Below are 26,373 nucleotides of genomic sequence, written 5' to 3'. Positions count from 1 at the left end.
CTGCCCTGTGCCATTGGCTGGCACTGTGTCACACCACTGGGGACAGGAGGAGGCTCTGCCCACCCGTGGGAGGAAGGCTCATCTGGAGCAAGTGGTTTGGGGCGGGTGGGTTTTGCCGAGTGGTTGCGATGAGCAGGTCTGCCTGGGTGCTATTGCCTGACTCCCCTGCACAGAGGCATGCGAGGGCCGTGGGGAATCCCAGGGCCAAGGAGAAGGGACAGAGGATGGGGAGAGGTGGCAAACAGGGCTCTGTAATCCAAATGCATCACTGCATGTGTCGAATGCAGCTGAGGTGTGAGATGCAGCAAGGCCAGATCGAGTACAGAGCTCATCACTGCAGCCCAAACCTTCCCCGGGCAGAGAGGTGCAGAAGGATGGGCAGATGATTTCCCAGTAGCACCCCTAATGCTTACTATAGTGAAATGGCCAGTGCAAACACAGCTGGCATCCAACTGCCCTGGGACAGCCCTTCCTGGAGAAGCGGTACCACCCAAGAGACTGGCAGCGCTGGGGGTGTGCTGCACGTGTGCCCCCCAGCTTGCTGCAATGCCTGTATGTGCAAGGGATGCGTATATACATGGTATGGGGGTGCCTGAACCTGTTTGCACACGCATGCACCCAGCAGGGAAAGCACTCACACATGTGGTACTCGCACACTCAGGGCACACGCATGTGCACGCTGAGCCCTTGCACCAGTGTCTGCAGGGGTGCCTGCGCGGGCTGCGGTTGGGTCCCAGCCCTGGGACTGACAGGACGAGGAGGGGACAGGCACCCCGTAACGGTTTCAAGCCCCCGTGGCCTGTGTTTCGCTGTTTACCCGGCGTTTCCAGGGAGCCAACCGTCCTCAGCTCCCTGCTTCTGCTGTGACTCACGGGGCTGGGGCTGAGTCACCCTCGCTACGGCAGAAACCTAAAGCAGTGCTGCTGGCAACGCAGGCTGTGGCCACCTACCAGCTACCTGGGGCCCGGGGCACTGCCGGACCCCTTCACTGGGCTGGGGATGGCTCCAGCTGGCTGAGAAGTCATGTCCAGGGTGTAAAACCCCAGGGGAGGATACTGCGCCTAGCTGCCAACACCCCGCCAGCCTGGGGCTCTGCTCACACACCTCCTGGCTCTCCTGGTACCCACCAGCCTTTAACTCCTACCCCAATGTCACAGCCAGCCATCATCCCCAGAGATGGAGGGGTTCAATCCAAGGCTGTCTGTACCCTAGGATAGGGTTGGGGCACCTTCAGCCCCCATCCAGCACTGTCCAATGCAGCTGACCCATCCTCTGACCCTCACACTGTGTTTCGAGATAGTTCGAGGAGGGAGAAAAAAAAAGAAAAAAAATAAAAATCAATGATATCTGTGAGAAGCAACAGAACAAGAGCTGGGCTGGGGGTGCATACAGCTCTGCACAGCCTGCAAAGGCCCTCCTCCCTGCTTGCCCCCCCAGCCTGCCCTGCTCACAGGCACGACACAGACCTGCAGGCTCAGGGCACCTTTCCCCACCGCACACCCAGCCCCCGGGAAGGGGGTGCCTGCTCACACCTCCAAAATCTCATCTTGGCTCACCCAGGGTGGTTTAGGGGGAACCGACCCCCCACCCAAAGGTGCGGAGCTGCCAGGTTTTCCTAGTGGGGAGCAGCACCAGCCCAGCCCCCAGCAGGTTTGCAGCAGTGTCCTCACCAGTCCCATCCCAGCAAGCCTCAGCCCCTTCCCCAGTGATCCAGGCTGAGCGCCTGCCCCCCCCCCCAGCCACAGACACACAGCTTGGGTCGCACGTTTATAGAAAAAGTAGAGTTTATTGCCATTTCTACCTAGATTTACACAACTCTATCAATCACTGCTTCTGACGTCAAAAGGGACGTCCTGTCACTTCCCAGAGAGCTGGCCGGGGAAGGTGGGGAGCCCAGGAGCACGGGCCAGCTCCCCCCAACCCAGCGGGCTGGAGCACAGCCCCTGTCATGGCTCTGCCCAGCAGTCAGTCCAGATCCTCCTAGTGCTGCCACACAACTCTGTCATGGTGGATGCCAAAGAAGGGTGAATCTGTCCCCTCCTTCGGGCTGCTTGCAGTACTGGCCACCCAGTTACAGCCGCTCGCCATTCCAGTCTTTCCTTGAATCCCCCAGCTGTACAGCAGTGGGCATGGCTGGCCCAGAGCAGGGCACCCCACAGCCTCGTGGGCACCGCTCACACATGTGTTTATACATAGATACGGCTACAGAAGCTGCCCAAACTAATAAAACAAGCTTTTTTTCCTTGTAATCCCCACACTGATGTGCGTACAGCCATGCACTACACCGCAACTGCCACCACCGGTGCTGCTCAGTCAGGTCTGGGTTCCAGCATGCTCCTGGGTGGCGAGCGGAACAAATCTGCATTGCTCACTAAACAACAGTCTTCCTCCAACGTCAGGCTTTGCCAGAAAGAGACCCCCTCCCGCACAGGGCAGCAAAGGCACGGGACTCGGCACGCGCTCCTTCCAACCGTGGATTCCCATTAAAGCGCCAAAGGCTGCCTGGCACTGCCAGGGTCTTGCGGACGCCCAGGATTCAGCAGAGCCTGGGACGGGCAGGCTGCAGATGTACTCCTGGCACACGGCAGTTGGATGGGGAGGGGTCAGCTGCCCGCGTCTCCCTCGCAGAAGAGCATCCTCGTGCAGGAGACAGCCCCTGGCTCTGCTGGCTGGCCGGGGTTGCCCAGGGCAGGCACGGCTCAGTGCCGGGCTCTGGCAGTCCTTCGTGTGAGATGAAGGCGGAAACGATTTTGCAGGAGATTAAGTAGAAAGAGTTCTGTGGCTCTGCCCACCCCGAGGACAGAGCCACCTTACACCGCAGAGCCCCCCGAGTGCTGGGCCGGGGCAGCCGCCCCGGGGCTCTGCTCCTCCGGGCACAGGACCTCCGTGGGGAGCCGGGACTGGAACTTCTCCAGCTGCTCAGGGCTGGCGAGGGTCTTCAGGAGGCTGTTTTCACGCTCCAGCTGGGAGTTTTTCTCCAACAGTTCTTTGATTTGCTCTTTCAAGACCTCCACCTCCTCCCGCACTGCATACATCAGGTGATTTTTCACAAGGTCCTGCAAAAGACCGTGGAAGAGACCGATCACTTGATGGTTATGCCCTGGGGCTCGCTCCCACCCTGCCCCTCAAAGCGCTGCCCTCAGCCACTCTCCAAGTACCACAAAAGCTTTTTCCAAAGGCTGTCTCCCCCATCCCACCCGTGCCCGGGCTCGGTGCTCACCCTGTGTAGCCCCCCCAGGCCAGCACCCATAGCATCCTGCGGGTCCCCTCGGTCACCCCCCCATCCCCGGAGGGTCCTCCCCAGGTCCCCCCTCGGCGGGCTCCCTGCGCACTGCGGCGCTGCCGGAGCCAATGAGCTCAGCCAGCGGCGGCAGGCAGACAAAGGAGCTGCTCTGCCCAGCGACGGGCTGGGGAGCAGAGACCCCCGCTCCGGGCAGAGCACCCACCCGGGGAGCGGGGACCCCCCAGGCAAGGGCACCCGCGGGGGGGGTCACGGAGTGCGCGGGGAGCAGCACTGCGGCTCACCATTGCCTGCTCGATCTTGTTGTCGATGGCCACCACGCTGGCTCCGGAGGCACTGGAAGAGAGCAGAGAGGCAGAGCATTAGCAGCGAGCCCCCGAGCACCCCCGTTCCCCGGGGATCCGTGCACCGGGACCCCTCCCCACCCCAGGCCGCCGTGCACCGGGGCTTCCCGCTTCACCGGGGATCACCGCACCGGTCCGTGGCCCCCGCCCGGAGCAACAACGCACCGGCCCCCCCTTCAGCAGCGGCAACGCGGCGGGCTCTCCCGGGCACCGCTGCACCGAGACGCCCCTCGCCCCGGGCAACGCACCCGGCCCCGCAGCAACGCCCGGGCCCGCGGCGGGGCGGCCGGTACCGGGGCTACCCCTACCTGTTGTCGAGCTTCACGGAGACCACGTCCCCCCCGAGCAGGGAGGAGAAAAAGGAGATGGAGAAGTTGTGGAGCTGGTAGACAGCCACCTCCATGGGGGACTGGTACATGCCGGTGCTCATGGCTACGGCTGCGGAGAGCGAGGCAGGCAGACGGGACGGAGCCGGGCGCAGTGCGCTCCCCCCCGCCGCCCCCGCTTATATCGGCCGTGCCCGCCCCGTCGGGCGGTGCCAGCGGGGCCGGGCCCGCCCCCCCCGCCCCCCCGCGCCCGGGGCTGCCCCGGGGCTGCGCCTCGGTCGGCGCCGCCGCACCTCTGCGCCTGCCAGTTGCACCCCAGCACAGCACGGCCCCCTCCCAGCGCAGGACCCCTGCCCCCCAGTACTGTGTCCTCGCGACTCCGCACCCCTAATCTGTACACCCACTCCTGCACCCCTCGCCTTCTGCAGCCAGAGTCCTGGCACCCCATCCGTCCCCGACACCCATCCCTCCGCCCCCCCCCCCCCCCGCCTCAGCACCCCCTTCCCGTGCTCCCCACACGTAACCGGGATGGGGGTTCAGCTGGGAGGGAACCCGCTTGGGGGACTGGGGAAAGGGGGAAACACGCTTCGCATTTGGGGTGTGCACCCCTGCAGGACCCCGCACAGCAGGATCCGCCGGGGTGCAAAGGGGGGGGAGGAAAAGGGGCAGACACGGGCGTGCAAAGCAAAACCGGGAGCGCAGAACAGAAACGGGAGTGGAAAAAACAACGCGGGCGCGCAAAACAAGACCCGGAGGGCGAAACAAAACCGGACTGCAAAACAAAACCGGGCGTGAACACCACCACCGGCGTGCAAAACAAGGCCAGGGGTGCAAAACAAGGCCGGGGTGCAAAACAAGGCCGGGGCCCGCCCCGCCCCGGCCCCGTCCCGGCCCCGTCCCGCCCTTGCGTAACCCGCGGCGGCGGCGGCGCGGCCGCGCTCGGGGAGGGGGGCGCCGCCCCGCGGCCAGGGCCGGAGCTGCAGCGGCGGGCGATCGCGGCGGCCGGCGGGGAGGGGGAGCCGGGGGCCGGGCCTGCGCTGGGGGCGCGGAGCGGCGCCCCCGCCTGTGCACACGCGAGTGCGAGCGCCGGAGTCACGCCGGAGTCACGCCGGGTCCGTCACCGCGCCCGCGCAGCGACCTGCAGACGGAGCGAGCGCGTCTCCTCCGTGGGGGGGAGGCGAGGCCCCCCAAAAGGGCCCTAGCACCACGGGGGATGGGGGCTGGCACTGCCCACCGCGGGTGATGCTCCCCGGTGCTCGGCCGCCCTCCTTGGCCGCCCTGCTGGCCCCAGGGCTTATCTCTGCCCTCTGGACCTGGACCTGCTGGGACTTTGCTCAGCACCCGGGCGGCCACCCCGCTGCTGCCCGCTGCCGCCGACCCCGCGGGGCTCGTCCTTCGCAAGCCAGGGTGGGTGCTGATGCTGAACGAGACCCTGCGCCACAGCGCAGTGTCCGAGAAAGCATTAGTGCTGGCAGGGGCACATGCACCCCAGAGATGCTGCAGAGGACCCCAAATCCCCTGATCCAGGGGGTGCTGATGGTGCCCGGCACCTGGCTCCACAGGGAGCGGCCCATGGAGCCCCACTGGTAGGTGTGCTGCTGTGCCCCTTCCTCCAGGAAAGGGCTGAGGGTCAGCAGAGGGGTATTTCCCCGTCAGAAAGGGAAACTGAGGCACAGTGCAGCATGGCTGCTGCTTAGAGCAAGGCTCTGCCAGCTTGCTCCCCAGAAAATCGCACCCCAGCCTCCCAGGGCAGGATGAGGACCACGTTGTCCCAAGTGGCGAAGGGCACGGGCACCCTGCGTGGGACGCCGTGCTGCCCGTGAAGCACAGCCGGGCGCGTGTGGGTGCCCCGAGACACACAGGTTTGATGTGGGGATGCGAGAAAGCGTCTTCTCCTCCCTGGTGGGGGGATTGCGCATGGGAGGGGTGCTTCTCCCTGGCGGCACCTGTGGGACCTGTTCGTCCCTCCGTCCGCAGGGGGGTGATGCGCACCCCCCGTGCCAGCACCAGCCCGACCCATGCAAAGCCGCTGGGCAGGGGCTGAGCAGGGGTCTGGCGCTGCAGAGAGCGGGCAGGGGCTTGTCCCCCCCAGGCCCCGGGGCTGGCACATGTCCCCCCGCCCTGCCCGCGGCCAGGCCCTACTCACCAGTCCCTCCTCCTGAAGAGGCTCGGGGAGTACGGCGGCTGGAAGGCCATGCCGGGCGCCTGCGACCCCACTCCAGCCCCTCTGCTCCCCGGCAGCAGCCCAGCGCCCCGGCAGCGATGCCGGCTCTGCCCGCAGCTGCGTCCCCCCGGCCTGCCGGGTGGCAGGGACAGCCTGGGTGCCGGCTGCATCCCGGGGCCACGGGCATGGGGTAAACACACCGGGCGGATGACCTCAGCCGCGCTCAATCGGCCCTTTCAGGGGCCGGCGGGCCAGCGTGCCACCCCGAGCCACGCGGGTGCCGAGCGGGGAGCGGGCAGCTGCCCCCCTCCACGGGCGATGAAAGGCGCTCTGTGTGTGCTTGTCCCCATGGTGGCTGGTGGTGGGCAGGGTGGCAGTCCCTGGGACACGGGGCACAGCTCTGTCCCCTCAGCCAGGACAAGCCCAGGCCACCCACGCCGGGGGGCCTGCTTCCCATCGCAGCTCAGGGAAGGTGCCCATCTCACTGCGGAGAGGGCAGTGGAGAAGGGGAGGGGCATTTTCTCTCCCACGGTTGGGCATGTCACTGCTTGTGGCACCTTCTGTCTCCTGCAGAGAGGTGGGCAGCAGCAGGGAGATAGGGTGGGCAGACCCCAGCCTGCCTCGAGCCCTGGCAGCCGTGCCTCGGTTTCCCCACCTCCCCATCTCCTGTGCTACAGCAGCCCCAGACCTGGGCCAGCCCCCTTCCCAAAGGAAAGCCCTAAATCATTAGTGCCAGGGACCAAGGGCTCCAGGACAGACCGGAGCCTGGCTCGTGGCTCTCGTCCGATGGCTCTGGGGCCCGGGGCCCTGCCCAGCCCCTTCCTGATGCAGCGCTCGAGTCCAGAGGGCTGGGGAAAAGCTGGTGATTTCCATGGCTGCTGTAGCAAAGTGGGGAAGTGCAGCAGCATAGCACTTTCGGAGGAAATCGCTTCAGCTCTGCCACCTCCATTATTTTTCCCATGGAGCTGGGACTATTGCGAAAATAAACATAAAACAGTCGCTGACTTCCCTGCTGCCCCTCCTGGGGTCTTTCCCAGCCCTGCGCAGCCCTGTCCGCGGCCATCGCTGCTTGGGGCGCAGGCGCCCCGGCTGTGAGGCTGGGAAGGATGCTGCTCTCCTCGGTGAGACCCCCAGCGGAGGGATGTTTTTTAGGGATGGAAGGGCAGAAGGCTCTGCTTTCTCAGTCCTCCCTGGCACTGAATTAATGAGGAATTCCAAGGCAGCCTGCTCGGCCGGGGGCAGGCCATGCTGGGCACGGGGGCTGCCTCCTCCCCCTGGCACAGCCTCAGCAGGGATGCAGCCCACTGCCTGCAGCCCCTCGCCCGCACACCCCTTCGGGGGACGGGGCTCCTGCTGCAGGCACCCTAGATGTCTCGCTGGGTGCACAAACACGGGCACACCTCGCAACCCATACATGCACGCATACACGTGCAAGGCCTGCATGCACATGCACGTGCATGCCCTGCACACACAGGCACACCCACACAGACACGCCCACACCACTTGCATGCACACGTGCATTTTCTAGCCCACACGGGCATGTACCCTGCACACAGGCGCACACCCTGCATGCACACACACACTCATGCAACCTGCACGCACATGCATGCACGCCCATGCACTTGTGCATGCGCACCCTACAAGCACACCCCTCCTGCATGGAAGCTGATGCATCCTGCACGTGCGCTGCAGATACCTCCCCCGGCACAGGCACACGTTGCCCTGACTCACAGCTGACGCAGACCCGTGCATGCACACGCGGTGTCGGCAGCGCGGAGTGGGGGCAGCCCAGCTGTCCCCTTGTGCAGGGGGGAGGCACCCCCAGCCCATCGGGCAGCCACGCTGCAGCCCACGGGCATCTCAGAGGTGGGAGCAGCAGCTCACAGCTCTCTGCCGGACCCCAGCTTGTGCTTGGGTCTCCCCAGGGATCTGCACGGGAGCCCCTGCGGGCTGTCCAAACGCCTCCCACAGCAGCAGAGTCTTGTGTGGGGCTCCCGCTGCGCCCCGAGCGGCGGGGGGCCCTTTCCCAGCCCCCTGTGGCCCCGGCAGACAGCCTTGCCGGGCTGCTGGCCCCACTCCAGCAGGGCTGCTGGGATCCGCTTCCTCTCCCACCGCCCCGCTCCTGCTCCTCTGGGGCCTGGCAGCAGCAGAGCAGGGTGGGCAATGTCCCTCCTTGCTCTTCCTGAAGAGCAGGGGGCCACGGACCTGCTGCTACCCTACGGCACCAGAGGCCATGGTGATGGGCGCCTTGGAGCAGGCTGGGCGAGAGGGGCCGGTGCTGCGAGCTACATCCCTGGGGCAGCAGCACGGCAGCTCTTGCCTCATGTGTGCAGCTATGGGAGGTTCGTCAGGCAGGGCTCCGGCTCGTGCCTGTGGTTATTTTGGGAACAATAACAGCAACCGCGATACAGTGTAATTGTGACACTAATTGTTGCGCTCTCTGGGGGGAAAAAACCCGTGGCTGTCATCGAGCAGCTAGGAGAGGTGGTGAAACCAGCCATTCGCTGGTGCCGCCCCCAGCAATGGCCCTGCACGATACCCCAAAGCTGCTAGCAGCCCCTCAGCCAGCCCGCACACAGCCCGTCCCCCAGCCCGGGAGATGCTGGCCTCAGTCGCCGGGGTGACATTTAGCGACCACCCCCTCCTCTGCAACAGGACGAGGAGGCACGAATGCCGCTGGGCTGCAGCCCCCACGGGGCCACGCCTGGCTGGAGCACGGGACGACGGGGAGCAGGGTGATGGGGTCGTCTCTCTCGCCTGCTGGCACCCCACACCTGCGCTGTGCTGTGGGTCAGGGGACACGGCCCTGTCCCCACGGCCCCAGGGACCAGATGTGCTATTGCAGAGCCTCGTGCCCTGAGCCTGTGCAAGGCACTGTGGTGTCACACACCAAGGGATGCCCAAGCCCTGTCAGCTGCTGGGGGGAACTGGGGGGACAGCCGGTGCTGCTGGAGCAGCCCTGGCTCCTCAGCCTCTGCTCTCCCCCAGCTCCAGGCCCTTCTTGCTGCTCCGTGGCAGCATTCCTGGCTTGCTCTCTCCCAAGGACTCAGTTCAATGGGAGGAAGGCCCTTCAGAGGGTCTGAGGCGTGGGAAATGTTTATTGCCTGGCCTCGGAGACACTGGAAAGCAATACGGAAAGGCGCAGAGCCAAAGCTGCCCAGGCTGCTCGGCAGAGCCAGATCCCCAGCTCAAAGGGTCAGAGCAGAGGGGGAGCGGAAAAGCCACTGCTTGCAAACACGCAGCTAAGAAAACTCTGCCTTTCACAGCCTGAAATCCTGCAGCCATGGCTGTGCTGGCCAAAGGGACTGGGCATGCCAGCACCAGGGCCAGCTGTGCCCTGCAGGAGCTGAAGGAGGGGTGGCCAGGGACATCGGTGATGGCTGGGGCTTGTGGAAGCCCATGGTGGGAAGGACAGGGTGTGGGACAGGTCTGTGGAGACCTCAGTCTTGCCCCGCAGCCCTATCCTGGTGCTGGGGAGGGGGAGGTAATGCCAGGGTGCTGCCTACTGGCAAGCAGGCAACTGTGTCATCTGCTGTCCCACTCGGCAGTCCCACTGCCAGCGTCCCAAACTGCGCGCGCCTGCCCTGCAGCGCCGGCGTGGGGCTGCTGTGCCAGTCCCGAGGGCCGAGGGGCCAGAGCTGCTGGCTGCTGGAGCACACCAGTTGGCCGGCTCTTGGTTTCCTCATCCTGAAGGTGTCCTGGCCAAGCCATTTACTGCAGACTTGGCACTACCCCCTGCTCAGCCGGTGCCTTCCAGGGGCTGCATGGGACCTGTGGCAGCCCTGTGCAACCAGGAGCCCTGTGACATGGGAACCTGGTTCATGCCCACCAGAGCCTTGGAGGGCTCATAAATCCCTCAACCCAGGGCATGTGCTGCTCCAGAGCAGAGGGCAACCCCTCCTGGGTACATCTGTAAGGCAAACCCCTGCCTGCAGAGCCAGTGCTGCTGGCCTTGCTAGACCTGGTCCCAGTCCCAGGGCTAGGGGACACCGGAGCAACGGGGAGAGCTGCACAGGATGGTCACAGCCTTTGCAACACTGGGGAAGCCCAGGGAGGGTTTGCAGTCGGGGAAGGCCGATGGGGAACCTGTCCTCCCCTCCCTTCACCACTGATGGAGGCAGAGCGAGCTCCTGCGGGCAGCGGGGACCTGCGGAGCGCTGGGAGCCGTGGGCAGGGGACACCGCTAACCCCCCCGCCGGGCAGCGGGGCACGGGCAGGGATTGCGGCGCGGGGACTCCTCCAACCTGTTGGGCTGGAGGCAGCGTGGGGCAGGAGGAGGGAGCCCTGGCAGGCTCCCATGTCCAGCTGTTGGGCTGCCTGCTTCCTCTGATAAAGGTACTTGGCTGTACTCCCAGTTCTGTGTTTTCTGGTGTACGAGTGCACACCCCAGAGCCGGCTTGCTGAGAGCTGCAATTTTTCTTTCTCTAACTTTGTCACCGGCCCCCCTTCTTCCTCCCGTGCCCCTCACCCAGCGCGCCCTGGTAGCAGCTGCCCTCTGGCAGTGGTGCGAGGAGGGGACGTCAGAGAGACCTGGCTCTGGCACAGCCCCCCCCACGATGCCGTACATAGGAAGCCCACGACGCCATGGCTTTCCCGGGCACACCGGGGTAGGAGGGGAAGAGGAAAAAGGGCTGATCTGCTTATTACCAGCCCTGGACCGCACAGCCCAACCTCTCGCCTTGCCTGTGTTTGTCAACACCAGCCCCACGCTGCTGCCTGCGCGGCTCGGGCTGCCCCAGCAGGCGCCCTGCCAGGCGCCGTGCAGCAAACCTCGCCACCCCGCTGCTCCCCTGCCCACACCTGGCCCGTGCAGGGTCCCACAACCACAGCATGCCGGGGGGAAGGGGGCAGGTACGGCACAGCCCAGCAAAAACCCCTGTGGCGTTCCCACGAGCATGGTGCCTGGCTGCAGGGGTGGGGGAGCACAGCCTGCCCCTGGCCACGCTCCCTGCCTCCCGCCGGTCAGGGATGCCCAGCCCCAGGGAGGACGGGCGGCCGGAACTCTCAGCAGAGTTTTCATCCACAAATCTGTCCGCAGAGCAAGCATTTCACACCCACGGGCCCTGTGGGGTGGAGTCCCGTAACTGAACTCCATGTTATCACCTCCCTTGGTTCGTCATGCCCTGCCCTGCAGGTCTTCTGCCAGCCCAGGCTGTGAACTTCAGGCCTGTCCTCGTTTTGTAGCCCACTGTATCATCTCAGACAGTCCCAGCTGGATCATCCCCAGATCCTGGCTGCCCTTCTCCAGTCCAGTTTTGGGGAGCTGGGGACAGAGCGGAGGTGGCCACGATGCTGAAGGGACCCCCCGCAGCACCAAGGCCACGCGGTGCCCTCGAACCCCAGAGCGTGCGGCGGGTGGGGGCTGCCAGCCTGGGCTCTGCCCTCCCCGAGCCCCGTGCTGGCGCAGAGCCGGCTTTTCCGGAGATCCCCAGCCCGAGAGAGGAACCCCAAGGCAGGGCCTCCAGCATCCGCCGAAAGAAGTCCTCTTTGCAGGCAGGAGCGGGCGCTCCGGAGCCACGCTCGGCGCTGGCAGCTGCTGCCCTGCGGCTGCGGGAGTGCCCAGCTCGCTAATTGGAAGCAGCTCGTTATATAATGAGAGGACAGAGGCTGGGAAGCTGCAAGAGAGCAGCACGTTGGCACCTCGTGCAACCAAGAGCTGCTCTTCCAGCCCAGACTAACCCTCATTCAAGGAAACCCTTGAATCCTTCACCTTCTCCTTTCAAAGGTGCCTGAGCTTTGCGCTCTCCTGCCTGGCCCCATGGGGATGCTCGGGGGGAGCCCCAGCAGCCCCTCGACGCCCCTTCCCCGGGCCCGGCTGGCGGCACCCAGCGGGGGTGCGAAGCCCGGGCAGACACAACCTGGTGGGGGTCAGGAGCGGGAAAGGAGCCGAGCTGCGCCGGCGCGTGAGCCAGCCGCCTCGTGAGCCAGCCGCCCCGCAGGAGGTCAGGCAAGGACGTGCGCTGGGGCTGCACAGTTTCAGCAGAGCCGGTTATTAATACCCTGCCTGGCCTTTGCAAAGAATCCCGGGCATTTCGAACTGGGGACGCTGCGTTAAAACCCTCCCCTTGCTGACATTTCAGAACAATAACAACATGAAAGACAATAAGCTGCTGGCGGGACGCATACCTGTGGCACTGCCGTGGCTCTCCATGTGCCCAGCCTTGGCTGCCAGCCGTCACCTGGCTCGTGCCAACCCTCGGGGACAACCTGAGACTGTCCCCTGCCTCCAAGCCACCTGGAGCAGTCCTGCTCTGTGCCACGGGGGGATCACTGGGATGGTTTCACTCGAGGCCATGGGGCTGTCGTCCTGCCCCATGGCATCGGCCACCCCACTGCCCACCTGGGCAGGGCTGCCATCCCCAGGGGAGTCGCAGCAGGGGGTGGCGAGGACTGGATCACACCCTAACACCGGGGCCGGGGGGCAGCAGGGCAGCGAGGGGCCAGGGCTTCTGCTCTGCCACCGGAGTCATTCTGCAGCAAAAGCCCCTCAAATCTCTCTCTCTCTCAGCACACAGACAGGGGATGACGAACTCCTGTCCCGAAGCCAGCAATGTGCGGCACCTGGATAATTATAACTCGGAGCTCATCGGCAAAGCATGGCTTTGGGACAGGTTGCAGCCTTTAATGCCTCTCCAGCCCTCACCCCCCGCCCCGCCACATACCCTGGGGTGTCCTCTGCCCTCTGCAAATGGGGTCTCAGTCGCTTCCCAAGGGCAGGATCTGCCCGGACCCTCTCTCCCCTTGGCAGCCACCTTACAGTGCCTGTACACACGCTGCGGTCACATCCCCCGTGCGCACGACAAGTGCCCTGAACCCCTCCATCCCACGCAGGGGCTGGCTTTAACCCTCTCTGCGCTGGGAGGTGGCTGGGGAGGTGGTGTTGGGTCCCAGCACAGAGGAGCACACCAAGGGCATGGCGTGCCCGCAAAGGCACTGCCCACGGCACCCATGTCTGTGCCGTCAGCCTGGTGGGAGCTGAGATGCTGGCCAAGCTGTAAAAGGCTTCCCCTGTGTGCCAGCCCCAGCCCCAACTCACAGCCGAGCTCAGCAGTACCGGCCTCGGCACCATCTAGGATCGGGCCACGTGTCCCCAGGGAAGGGAGGAGCATGATGCTGGAAGTGGAGCGGGCATGATGCTGGGACCAGGGCAGACCCCTGTAGCAGCCTCCAGCTCCAACCTCTTCCACACCTAAAGTTCAAAGCTTGAAATTTTTCAAGCCCCATGGGGTTGACATTTTTCCCCATGGGGCCACGCTACCCGTCCCTGCCTGCCCTTGGGACACCTACACCCTGCCTGCTCGGAGCTGGGCGCACGCCCTGGCAGACAGGCAGCGCCTGAGCATCCGCAGGAGCCCGAGGTGACGGGTTTCTGTGCGGCTGGTGGTGGCATCACTAAACCAGCTCAGCTGTGCCAGGCTCCCTTGACCATAGACATGTGGCCAGGGGCAAATGGTTTCATCCTGAGGAGCTGGAGGCGCTGAGCAGGACTCTCCTGTGCTCCAGGGCACATTGGGGAATCTCCTTGTTGGAGGGAGCTGGGTCTCGCAGAAGCAGGCAGGAACAGGCATGGTGCACAGTGCGGCACATGCTGCCGCCAGCCCTGCCGAGCCGTGCCAAGTGCGGTGTGCCACGGCCGAGCCCGGTGCTGCTGGGCTTCCCTGGCCAGGAGCCCCTGCAAGCCTGGCCTGCGGGGACATCGCCCCAAAGCCTGCTGGGTCATGGGGTGGGGGTCCCAGGGTGGCAGGATGCCCGTGATGGAAACCAAGGCGGGCACAGCAGGCTGGCTGCCTGGCATCTTCCAGGCGGTGGGAGGATTTGGGCACGCCAAGGTCAGCTACTCCCCAGAGCCAAGGCTCTTGCTGTTACAGCAAAAGCTCCCCAGCACCTCGCCAGTCTGCAGGGCTCGGCAAACCACGCTACAAGACACGGGTCAGGCCACGTGCAGCTCTGTCCCATGAGAGCAAAGCAAACAAATACCCAGCGCACCAGTCCCGAGCGGGATGGGTGGCTCTCACAGCCCCCTGCCCGGGCAGACCTGCCCCCCAGGGCCGGGGAGGGCAGCGCGGCCGGCGGGATGGCTCTCCAGTCTCACACCCACACCTCTCTCACGCTCACACGTGCTCCTGCGCGGCCCCTCTCCCGGTCAATGCCTCCTTGTTGCTCCAGCCCACTCGGCCGGCAGGAATGCGCTCCCTGGCCCCACCGCCCCGGGATGCCCTTTAAGCCCTGGCTGCCTCCTCCTCCTGCATCGCTGCCGCAAAGTCACACCCGATGGATGGGAACAAATAGTGCCGTGCCACAAATGCCACCCTGGCATCGCTGCCTGGGCAGCTCTTGCTCGCCAGCCCGACCCTATAGTGGGAAAGGCGGTGCTGCCCAGCTTCTCCCGCCCTGATTTATCCTTCCCCCAGCCTCTCGGTGCAGTGCGGCGCTCCCTTGCCTCCCGGCAATTCCCTTGGCTTGCCCAGGGCCCGGGGGAAGGTGGCCCCCAGCCCCTTTCATGGCTCAGACCAAAGGGTGGGTCATTGCCCACCCTGTTGGGTGAAGCAGCAGTCCTGCAGTCCCGCAGTGCCTGGAGAGAGTCCGGCCGCGCAGAGATGTCCCCTTGTTGCCCAGAGCGGGACGGGGCACAGGCTGGCCAGGCTGCCAGATCTTATCCAGGAGAGGCTGGGCAAGGCGAGCTGGCACGGGCTGGTCGATGTGGGTGAGCAGGTTGGCACATATCTCCTCTCCCCACCCCAGAGCCAGGCGGGGCCCTGCTTGAATCACACGCCAGTATGCACCCGGGAGGGTGCTGCTCTCCCCCTGCAGCGCTGACCCTCGCCCACGCCGCCGGCTCCCCTCACCCCCCAGCGCCAGGGAAGGTGCCACGCGGTCACGGGGCTGCTCTCCCCAGCCCACGCTTGGTTGGGCTCGCGCCTGGGTCTTGGATGAGGAACCTCAGCGTAACATTGGCATTGTGGAGACATTTCTGCCCACAGTGCTGGCATCTGCAGGGAGGAGATGTGTCACCCAACCAGCATGGTGGTGACTGCCTCCATCTACCTGGTGTTTCTGTGTGAGCTTGGCCCCTTGGCACTGCCCAGGTCTCCTTGGAGAGCAGTTCATGATGCCCCCTGTGAGGGCATGGAGGGAAGAAGCCCTTTTTGAACAGGATCCCACGCGGTCTCCAAGCAGGAGGGTTTCCTGCAGGAGTGTCAACCCTGTAGGAAACCGGTCCAGAGCATCCCTACCTTGTGCATCCCTCACAGCATCCCTGCAGCGAGCAAAGAGCATGGAGAGCCTGGCAGGGACCACCCAGCCAGGGGGAAACCCCCAGAGCCAGGCTGGAAATGCTGAATGTAGGTTGTCCGAGACCCCAAGCACTGATCTGACCCTGACTTGCAGAGCCCAGGGCTTGATCCAGCATGGGCTGAACTGTCTCCAGCAGCCCCAGAGCCAGACCCAGACTCCAGATGCAGCTGCTTGGTCCTCCTGTGGCGTGCTGGACTTTGGCCACACGCGAGCATGTGCATCCACACGACCTCCCCGTCCTCTCGTGCCAGTGGAGGAGCACAACAGCTAAAACAAGGGGCACAAACCTGCTCGGGTTCCCTGGTGCCAGCAGCAAGGGTGTCCTTATCGGGCCTGTTATCGGGGTGTTTCTCTGGCACCCACAGTCCCCTGCTTTGTATGCTATCACTTCTTGGGTATCTTGGCTCATTCCCCAGGAGGAGAAAGTTCAGGCTGGAGCAAAACAGCAGCAAACACAGGTGTGGGCACACCTGCCTCCAGTGCCCAGGGCCGTGCCCCCAGCTCCCACACGCCGTGCCACCCAGGGCCGAAGGGGGATCGCCCAAGCAGCCTCCAGACCAGGCTGGCAGCAGGGTCCCTGGAAGCAGGGTGTGATGGAGGGACACCATGGCTTCGCACCATGCTATGGCACAGCCTGTCATAAATGGGAATGCCCGGAGCCTCTCGGGACAAAACACACACCAGGGCACGGAGGACAGGCTTGGGCACTGCAGCAAGGGGCACCGAGGGACACAGATAGGGAGAAACGCCGGTCCCCTGGCAGCTCTGCTTGCTCCCTACCTCAGCAGGGTGGACCGATGCTCGCCGGGAGCACCGTGGGTCCTGCCCCAGCAGGGACGAGTTCGAAAGCAGCAAGCCGTGCCCACATCGCCCGCCTCTTGCCTGTGGGCACTGTCACCGCCTCCCCAGGCAAGCAGCCCAGATGCCTGGCTCCGACACCCAGCCCTGGCAGCCCGCGCTGGGGACGGTGCCTTGCTTCCCCTCTCCACCCAGGATGTCAACTGGCTGCAGCCTCCTGGAGTGAAGGGAAATCTCCCACTCCTGTTTTTCTCCCGGCTGGGTGGGTTCGCTGCTCACCGTGCAGCCGGGAGCCCAGGCCGGGTGCCGGGTGCCTTGGCGGGCGTCCCGGCTCCTCCTTTCCCACCTGAGCGGCAGCTCGGCATTATGTAAGTGCGGGAAGAGCGTCTCCACCGAGGATGGCTCAGAGGGAGCAGCCTGCGCAGCGTGAGACGCTGGCTGGGGCGAGGAGGCGTGCGCGCACCGCCTGGGTGGCTCGCACGCGTGGGGCAGCCACGTGTGAGCCCACCCGCCTCCCCGTGCCGGCAAGAGGAGCGAAGGGTGGCGTGCATGCCCGTGCACAGCCCAGGAGCATGCCTACAGGTGCATGCGCATGCAGGGAGGGGAGGGGATGGCGAGGTGTCTGCAAATACGTCGGTGCTGCTGCGCGCCCCACCTGTACGCTACCCCACCCACGGCAGAGGAACGAGCCCCAGAGCCGCTGCCCGCCCCGCCAGTCACGCAGACGCCTGCCACATATGCACGGATGGGCCACGTGTCCCCTCAGCCCTGTGGCTGTCCCACCTGCTGAAGCCACGGCCAGCTCTGGGTGCTACCACCCTGCGGCTCCCTGCGGCACCCCCTGGGCCAGCTCGGCTTTCCCAAGGCTGAGCTGGAGACCCCTGGGCCTGCCAGCCCGGAGCACAGGCTGCTGCCTGCTGTCTCACCAGCCCTCCAGGGTGGCTGGGCACCAGGGCCAGCCCCAGCGCAGGGCCGGAGGTGCCAGTGCAGGACCTGAGACAGCTCTGTCCCCTCCCCACCCCTGGGGTCCCCCTTATCAGGGCTGGAGACCCTCATCAGGGCTGGAGACCCTGCGGGGTGGCAGCCCCGGGCCCCCCCATTCACTCTCGTCTGCCTGCAATGCCGGAGCAGGGGAGCAGGGAGGGACCCCGCACTCCTGCCTTCCCCAGCCGTGGCGGGGTAAAGCCCAGCCCTCTCGCAAGTGGATGGGCCCAGTCCCACGCATGTCCCGCTGCTTGGGTGCAGGCAGCCCGGAGCAGCCTGCTCTGAGCCGAGAGGGAGCAGCTCGGTCAGGGGCAGAGTCTCTTTCCAGGGATGGGAAATACCACCCAGGCCAAATCTGCCTCCACTCAATTTACTCCAGGGAGAGACAGTGAAGCTGCTGAAAGAGCAGGACCTGGCAGCAGGACTCCTGGGCTCCCTACCCAGTTTCTCACCAACTCTAAATGTGGCTTTTGAGGCCGCACAGCTGCTTCCCAAGTAACAAGCTGCCCCTCTCCATGCAGGTCTAAGAGGATGGTGCCTATTTGACACTGGACACTGTCTATGCCCCTGCAGGCAACGTCTGCCTGGATAAGGTGTAGCCAGGGAGATGAACAGAGAGTCCAGGGGCCGAGACACACAGCTGGAGGCTGTTGTCACTACCCGGAGAGACACAGGGCACCAATGGAGGGGCATCGCTGGCCATCGTGGGGCAGAGCCACCCGGACCTGCACCGGGGACTGGGCAGGCCCATGGCGGGCAGACTGGGCTCCCTGCCACGCACGGCCGCTCATGCTTCTCCCCACCTAGAGACCCCCGACGCTGCCACCCTCCCAGCCCCAGCCGGGTCCCCCTGCCCCTGCCAGCCCGGGGGGCCGCAGGCCCCACTTCTCGCCCCCATGCTGCCAGCTGCCAGCTCCCAAGCGCACAGCCAGCCCGGGTCCGGCTGCAGGGGCATCCAGCACACGGGCAGCCCCTCGGCATCCGTCGGTGACACCCACCTGTGGAAGAGCAGGAGGATGGAGAGCAGGGTCTGGTCGATGTTTCTGTTACAGATGCCCTGGTTGAAGAGGTAGCAGGGGTCCCGCACGACGGGCTCCAGCGAGTCCTGGCGCATGATGGAGCTCAGCTTGTCGGTGTTGAGGTTCTTGCGGACCAGCTGCTCCTGCAGCTGCCGGAAGCTGCTGACGGTGGGGCTGCCCAGGTTGTTGTTCTCGCCCCGGGCCCCCTCCTCCAGCCCGCTCCGGTTGGCCAAGTCCAGGCAGCAGCTGCAGCAGTCCAGCCCCACGGGCGACCGGCACTCCTCCACGGGCGACGAGGACATCCCGGGATCCCCCCGCGCGTTGCCACGGCGGCGCAAGCGGGGCCGCTCCCGGGGCGGCGGAGGGCGAGCGGCGGCAGGACGCGCCCGGCTGCCGAGCGCCGCGCACGGCCGCCCGCCCGCCCCGGCCCCGCCGCCGGCCCCGCTCCGCCCCGGCCCCGGCCCCGCTCCGCCCCGGCCCCGCTCCGCCCCGGCTCCGCCGCCCGCCCCGGCCCCGCCGCGCTGATTGGTAACGGCGGCCCCGAGCGCACGGGCCGCCCGCGCCGCACCCCGCCCCGCCGCCGCCGCCCGCCCCCGGCCGGTCCTGCCCCCGGCCCGTCCTGCCCCCGGCCCGTCCTGCCCCCGGCAGCCCGGCGCAGCCCACGCGTGGGTGCCCGAGGTGCTTTCTGCCCCCCGCCCCGGCAGCCCTGAGCCAGCAACGGGCCCTCTGGGGGTGCGCGGCCCCCCGACCCGGCGGCTCCAGGTGGCCCGGGAGAGGGCGGCAAGGGGCGGCAAGGGGCCACGGTGCTCCCTGCCCCAGCGGGAACCCCCTGCCCCGCTCCCTGCCTCCTGGGGAGGGAGCAGAGGGGCGCAGGGAGGCTGGAGCGCGGCCGCCGCATCAACCCTTGAGGCTTCGGCGGGGGTACGCAAAGGCCCGTGTGGCTCCGGAGCAGAGGCGGAAAAGAGGGAAAAGGGGAAGGAAAGCCCCCAGGATGGCAGAAAAGCCGGGAGTGACCCGGCCCCACCGCTGTGGCTGGGAGCCGCCTAACCCAGAGCCAAAAAAAGGCACAGGTGGAACACGTGTGTGCAGAGCCAGGGTGGCCGAGGACATGGGGCGAAGTTTTGATTTGCCTGCAGGGTGCTGGGGGCTCTGGGGGTATGCACGGGGAAAAGGAAATTTCTGCAGAGGGGTGAAAGGTGACTTGGCTGGCTCTCCCGCATCCCGGTGGGAGCATCTCCCCCACCAGTGAGCCGCACTGATCCCTGCAGGCTGGTGAAGAGTGGTTGGGGCACATCGCGCTGGGACATGGGACAAAACTGGCAGAGACGCGGGGATGGCTGGGCTGTGACACCCGGGACAAGGAACGGGAGGGCACTGAGGTCCCAGCTAAGGAGCACACGCAGAAACAGGGTGAGAGAGCGCGGGCGGGATGCAGCGTGGCAGCTGGGCTGGGCTGCCATCACCGTTGGTCAATGAACCCTCCGAGCCAGCCGGGAGATCCCTCACCCCTCGGGGAGGAAAACATCTGGACAAAACAAGCGGGAGCTGCTGAAGAAGGGTTGGCTGAGGCTCTGAAAGGCAGCAGAGCTGCCCGAGGGAAGGAGCGGGCAGGCTTTTAAAAGCCCACCGTGGGCAGGAGGGGAAGTGAAGGCAGCAGGAGGAAGTCTGTCCAGAGGAACTGCAAATGGATTGATAGAAGGAGTTGCAGAAAGCAGCAATTGGAGGACAGCAGCGGGTCTGAAGTGCACAGAATTGATAAGAAGAGATAAACCAGGTCAAAATCCGGCAGGACAAAACCACCAAAAGCACCAGGACAGCAGGGATCCTGGCAGCAGAGCGGCGCTCGCACGAGATGTTAATAGGGCAGCTGATGCCGCTGAAGAAAAGGCAGAAGCATTCAATAAACATTTCTGTTCCCTATTTGGCAAGAAGGAGGAAGATGCATTCGCATCACATGAGGATGAAGTACTTTCCAGTCCATTAGTAACCAAGGAAGGCACAAGACAGTGTCTACCACAGATAAACAGCTGTAAAAGTGGCTGAGGAGACCTCTGGGCCGTGCTTTTCACGTCGTGTCCACGCAGCAGTCCCGGGGATGGGCCAGGACTTGGCCCCGCCAGCGGCGGTGGCACTAGCAGGGGGTCCCGGCGCAGGGCGGGGGTGACTGGCAGCCCTGGGATGGTGCTGGAGCCCGGCGGTTCCCGATGGAGGGGCGACCCGCAGGCTGCCAGAGGGATGTCCCCTCTCTCTGGGGCACTGGTGGATGCTGAGGGCTGTTTTCAAGGGGCTTCCTCACCCCTTCCAGTGGTCGCCGAGGGGCTGGGCCCCACGGGAGGGAAGGGAAGCCGAGCCTTGCTGAGCTGCCCGGCAGCATCGGCACAGCCTGGCAGCGGGGCTGGCGAGGGGGTCCCCGGGCGACCCCGCTGCTGGCGAGGGGGTCCCCGGGCAACCCCACTGCTGGCGAGGGGGTCCCCGGGCGACCCCGCTGCTGGCGAGGGGGTCCCCGGGTGACCCCGCTGCTGCCAGGGCCCGCGGCAGCAGGAGGGCGCTGAGCTTTCTTGTCTTCCACCCCTCTGGCTGGGGAACGGCCCCCGTAAGCGGGGGAGGGGGGTCCTGCCGTGCCCCGCCGCGCCGCCGGGCCGTGCCCCGCAGCGCGCTGTGCCCCGCAGCGGGCTCGGTGGGGCGGGGGCGCCAGCAGGAGCCGCGGGAGGCTGCTGCCGCCCCGTGGGCACAGCGGGTAGGGCAGCCCCCCCCCAGCGCCGGCACCCTTGCCGCCCCGCCGCGCCCCCCGGCTCGGCCCCTCCGCTGGGCGCGGGGTCCCGCCCCGGGCCGGGCCTGCGGCTCCTCGCTCCTCATCCGCAACCGCACGTGTCACGGGCTACCACAGTCTTGCAAGCCTTGCAGGCCACAACGGGCTCCCTAAAGCCCCAGATCCTGGAGCCACGTGATGGGACGAGGCTATCAGCCGGGAGCAGGCATCCAGCCCCCTGTTGGCGGCGACAGCCGAAAAGTAGGTTTCCTATGTTTAGCTCTGGCCTTTTTGGGTCCTGCTGTTCTCAGGACTGCGACAGTGCTGATTTCTGCCTGCAGCTCCGCACACCCGCTTTCCTCAAGGGCACCCAGTTGCTCCGTGCCCCGGGTGGGGCGGCCGGCGCCCCAGACACGGGCAGAGGCCCTGCCAGCCCTACGTCACGGCCGGCACAGGCTGATAAGCCGGAGGGAGTGAGGACTTATTCAGGGCTGGTGCAGACTCAGAGAGCATGGGCTCAGAACGGTGCATCGCACGCAGAGAGGCTCCATATCGCTCTTTTGGCTCTGAACAGGATTCCCTTCTGGCTGAAATGTGGGGTGCTCTGCTCCTAGCTCAGTGCAGAGACCCCATCCCTGCCCCTGCTTCTCCTGCAGCCCCCCAGGCTGCAGGGGGTGATGGGCTGGGGAGGGGAGCACAGGGGGAAATGTGCAGGGTGGTGGAGGCACCCGGGCTCAGCCAGCTCCGTGCCCGTCGTGGGCTGAGCGGCTCACTCCTCTCTCTGCAGGGAGACCCAAGCCCCGCGCCATCTGTCCAGGAGCTGGGAGCTGCAGGCTCTGTCCAGGTTCTGCAGCCGCAGCCCGTCTTCCCTATGCACACATTGGGGCAACCCTCCCCGGGGGGGTCTGGGAGAGGAGATTGCACCCTGTCCTGATCTCAGGGTGTCTCCAGAGGCACCCCCTCTCCTTGCAGATGCTTGCTGCAGCTGGGTCAGTGCCAGGCAGGGCTCCGGGCACAATCTGGCCGTGCTGCTTTCCCCATCCCTTCCCTGTTGGTGCCTTGGAGGGTGCCGGTTTATGTAGCTGGGCCATCTGCTCCAGGGGAGCCCGCCGGTTCCAGGCCGCGCTGCCAGGCAGACCCCCCTGTGCCTCTGCAGGGTGCTAAGAATAACCAGCGCCGTCAGCAGCCGTGATATTTGCAGGCGCCCGCCGGTGCCACCCCCACTCCAGCCTGCTGGGCACAGGATGCATCTGCTGCCTGACGTCAGCCGCCAGCCATGTGGGGGGACAGGGTGGGCGATCTGGGGGGCCACGTGTGGCTGGTGAGAGGGGGGCCCGCCCCCCCCCACCTGAGCAGGAGCATGAAGGCTATGGTGGGACACGGGTATTCCTGCCTGCATCCTTCTACCCAGCGTGGGGACCCAGTGAGCTGCTGGCCCACCTTGTCCTGCTTTTCCCGGTGTCCCACAAGCTGAAGCCTTGTCCTGAGCTCTGCAGGACCCCCAGGAGATCAGGGAAACCTCCAGGGCTGGGTGACCATAGCTCTGCCTTCCTGCCTGGGCCCTGCTCCACAGCTGCCGACAGCAGGAGCCACGTGCGGAGGGATGGGGACCCAGCTGGGCTCTGTTGCCTGGCAAGGGGTCTCCTCCGTCCAGGGGGATGAGACATCTTGGAGCTGCTTGTTGTGGTGCAGGGCGGCATGTGGGGCAGCGTCTCTGAACACCTGGGCAACCCTTTCCCCTTTGCATGGGGCCATGGGGACTGACGCAGCTCTCCTCTGGGCCCCAGCTCTGCAGCTGGCAGAGTGGGGCTGTGGGTGTCCCCATCTGCTGTCACCCTGTTTTGGGGGGTCCCATCAAGCCCATGCTCTCCTGAAACCCAGCTGCCCTGGTGGGGATGGGGTGAGGCAGGGATGGGGCAAGTCTGGAGAGAGGACCCTGCCCCACGGACTGCAAACACGGGCGGGATGCCCCCTCCAGCCTCCTGCTCTGCCTGTTCCCCAGAGCTCTGCCCGGCTCTGCCCTGCCTACTTGCCGGGTGTCACCCCGCTGTGGCTGTCCTCGTGCCTGCTCTCCTGGAGGCAGCAATCTGGATGGTGAGAAACCAGGACTTTACGGGGGAAAAAAATAATTACAAAAAATCCCCAGTCCTTCCCCTTGCCAAGCTTTTCCGGAGCTTTTCCCATACCCAGCCTTTCCTAGCCCAGGTCACCTCCTCTGTCCCCACCCTGCAAATCCCCTATCCAGACACCTCCTCGCCTGGGTCTGGCTAGGGGAGCACCTTCCCCCACACCCAGTTTGGGTGCCCACGGCTCGGCAACCGTGGCACAGCCCTGCCGTTCCCAAGGCTGGGCCAGCAGAAAGCAGAGCTGCTGCTCCTCCTCTGAGGAGGTGCAAGCTGCGTTTCCCCCAGCACCCAGACTGCGCCCTAAAATGTGTGGGTTTTGCTGGGACACAGCACTTCCACCAAGGGCTAACGCAGCCCCGGCAGCTGCCAGCACTTGCATAAGTGGCGACGGAGCCCTTCCTCCCTGGGCGATGGTGAGTCATGCAGCCCGCCGCGAGTCTCGGATGTTTTCCTCTTTGTGTAACACTCCAGCAAATCATTTCAAATGCCCTGACAGGCCCCGGCCGAGGAGCTTCTTGGCACGTGGGTTTCCATGTGCTGCCCTTCCTCCGGCGTGGGGACTTGCACAGCCCCGGGGAGCAACCCTCGAGCTGAATGCCAGCAGTGGAAGGGCTCTTCCAGCTGGGCCAGAGGCTGATGGGTTATTTCAATGCGAGACTTCTCAGCTCATTTGGAAGGGGTTAAAGTCAAATTGGCTTTCCCACGGGGTCGGTGCAAGCCTGGGAATGAAGTCCCGCAGTGATGGGGTAAAACTACAGCACAGCAACTTCATGCTGCATCTGCTGGGGCGAGCACCCACTGGCATCGTTGGCCTGCCCTCCGGCTCTGTGAGGTGCACAGCACAAGGGTGGCAGGAGCTTCAGGGGTGCACTGGGGTTGTGTCTTGAAATAATTATGGCCACCCAGGGCTGGGGGTTTGCGGCTGGCCAGACTGGCAGAGCACGGAGCGAGCCGAGGGCAGGCAACGGGGCACAGCTCTGTGCTGCTCCTCCAGTTTGGAAATCAGGTTTTGGAGTTGGCTGACTACTGCCCATGGCCTGAGACTGGGGGAAGCCTCTGAAGATGCCAGGTGAGGTTTTGCCTAGAGGCTGAGCAGGGATAAAGCCATGCTGGCGGTTTGGGCAGTTTTCAGTGGGTTTTTCTGTTAATGTAAAATAGGCTGCGCTTTCCCTCTGGTGAGAAAGAATTGCTTGCACTAGGCGTATAAAGTCCATGGCTGCAATTAGACACGTAATACCGTAGTGAAAAACACTTCCCGGGGTGCCTGTTCCTGCTCAGAGGGGCTATGGGTGACAAGTCACCCTGCAGGGCCATGCCGCAGGCAGGTGCCCCTCTCTCCTGTGCCCAGAGCTTCTCACTTATGTGCTCCTCTGCCTTAATTTCCAGCCTGCGTCTCTTGCCTTGTGCCCATGCGCCTGGGGAGGTTATTCCCTCCCTCTCACCTGCTGGCATTTCCATGCTTTAGGAGCGTCACCCCATTCCCCTTGGCCTGCTCCAGGTGAGACAAACCCCAGTGCAACGTGCAGGAGATGGTGGCTCTCGCCCAGCTGGCAGGTGGAACAAAGAGGACATGGGGCATCGCTGGGGTCTGGGGAGATGGTGGGCATGGCGGGACACGAGGCACAGGTGATGCTAGACCATACTGGGACTGTCCCCGGTTAGGAGGGGACACGGGGCAGCTGAGGTGTTGCGGGGGATACAGGAGATGGTGGGAGCCGTCCCGTCTCCCCACATCAGCGTGGCAGCAGCAGGCAGCGGTCTAGCGGGGAACGCAAATGCCGCCAGCCCCGGGCTTCTCCCAGGCATGTGCGTGCCTGCACACATGCACACGCTTGTGTGCGCTTCCCCTCCTCGTCCTCTCCGCTCTGCGGGGTTTCTCTATTCTCCAGTCGGTTTTGGCAGTCACGGCAAGTACCAGGAATGTCTTATTTTTGGTGGCATTTGAAAGAATGTACAAATATTCAACAAGACATTTATGTCTTTCCCTTGGGACTTGCTAGCTGTTTCCCCATGGCAATAAACTCGAGTTTTGAGCATTTTGAATTATGAGCAATGCTTTTGGCTGTGAATCCATCTTTCCAGCCCTTTTGAAGGGAAAACCCGTGTCTAGATAGAAAGGCCCAAGTAAAGAAAGAGGTTTTGTACACACTGAGAGGCAGCTTTGTAATAACCTATGGGACAGCCCCATCAGTGCTGTTGTTTCTCCTCATATTTGTTGGCAGAGGATAAGCCAGGCCCACAGGGCCCATCCTGACTTCGTAGTTTGATGCAACATGTTGATGCAAGGCAGGAGATGGCCAACGACTCTTCATTATATACCCTTGGCTTGAAAGCACCCGCTCATGTACAGGGCAGAAAGTCACAGCGCCTGGGCATGGAGCGTGCAGACCCTACACGGACCATGCAGGCCTGGAGCGTGCCTGGACATCGCCTTCGGTCTCTGTGGCTGATGCGAGCTCGCCGTTTGGAGATCCACCCCTTGGGAGCACCAGGAGAGCCAAGGTCTTGCAGGACCCGTCTGAGGGAAGCAAAGTGCCCCGACCTTAGCTCCTAAGGACATGCCAGGTCGTGGCTTCTCTTCACAGAGGAATCATCTCAGAAAAGCCTCTGGGGCTGGAGGAAGGTCATCACACCCAGTGCTCCTTGGGAAGGGGGAGCAGGGCGTGTGGGTGCTGCCCCAGGGGATGCCAGCATGCTCACCCTGCCAGCTCCTTTGCCAGCTCGGAGCAGCAGTGGTGGCATCAGCCTGACATGCTATTGCCTAGTGACTGCTGGCGTTGCAGATAAAGCCCCTCACTGGTGTCACTGCAGACCTGGTGCTGACGTCCCAGTCCTCTGGCGGGGCCCTCTGGGGTGTTGCTGGAGATACAGGAGATATATCCCCCTCCAGGCTCACCTCTGGGGGCTGAATGGTCGCATGGTGGGAGCACAGGGGGCTGTGGATGTGTTATGTCTGGAGTGGCCCAAGAGCACATTGGGGCTCTCCTGCCTCATCCTGGCCGGGTACCAAGCAGGTCCTCATTCTCTGAGCTTCGTCTGAAGAGTTTTTTGGGGATACCACCCCACTCAGGCACCTTCCCCAACACATTTCCTCTGCCCAGCCTCCTACACCTGCCTTTAAATCCCTGCTGTGGGCATGCAGCAGACAGGCAGCCTTGAAGACCTCCTTGCCCCTGGTATCTGTTGCAGTGGCCCAAGGAGCAGTGTCCTGATTTGGCCCTCACCCATGGTGTCGGGCAGCTGGCGGAGGATGAGGGACACTGGGAGAGCCCGGCTGACCGTCCTCAGCCAGCCCAGATGCACACACCAGCTCTGCAGGGACAGAAGC

General features: G+C 64.8%; 1 protein-coding gene across 2 annotated transcripts; it reads right to left on the bottom strand.

The window, feature by feature from the left end:
* Positions 1-1,766: 1,766 nt before the first annotated feature.
* TSC22D3 (TSC22 domain family member 3) lies at positions 1,767-18,586 on the bottom strand. Of its 2 annotated transcripts, none has more exons than XM_082323397.1 (3): positions 18,150-18,586; positions 3,526-3,577; positions 1,767-3,056 (listed from the first exon to the last, which is right to left on the bottom strand). In XM_082323397.1, exons 1-3 carry the CDS (start codon positions 18,470-18,472, stop codon positions 2,811-2,813), a joined length of 621 nt encoding a protein of 206 aa, XP_082179523.1. In that variant the 5' UTR covers positions 18,473-18,586; the 3' UTR covers positions 1,767-2,810. The 2 variants fall into 2 exon arrangements, with proteins under 2 accessions (XP_082179523.1, XP_082179524.1); XM_082323398.1 differs by lacking the exon at positions 18,150-18,586 and adding an exon at positions 3,894-4,089.
* Positions 18,587-26,373: the final 7,787 nt, after the last annotated feature.

The sequence above is a fragment of the Platalea leucorodia genome (genome assembly GCF_965183815.1).
Source record: "Platalea leucorodia genome assembly, chromosome: 10".
NCBI lineage: Eukaryota > Metazoa > Chordata > Aves > Pelecaniformes > Threskiornithidae > Platalea > Platalea leucorodia.
This window is presented reverse-complemented; position numbering and strand designations above follow the sequence as displayed.

Excerpts from the sequence above, each read along its gene's own strand:
- TSC22D3 (XM_082323397.1), bottom strand. The coding sequence starts at position 18,472 with ATGTCCTCGTCGCCCGTGGAGGAGTGCCGGTCGCCCGTGGGGCTGGAC. Across the intron at positions 3,578-18,149 it reads ATCCTCCTGCTCTTCCACAG|TGCCTCCGGAGCCAGCGTGG; the intron begins GTGGGTGTCACC and ends GCTCTCTTCCAG. Across the intron at positions 3,057-3,525 it reads ACAAGATCGAGCAGGCAATG|GACCTTGTGAAAAATCACCT; the intron begins GTGAGCCGCAGT and ends GGTCTTTTGCAG.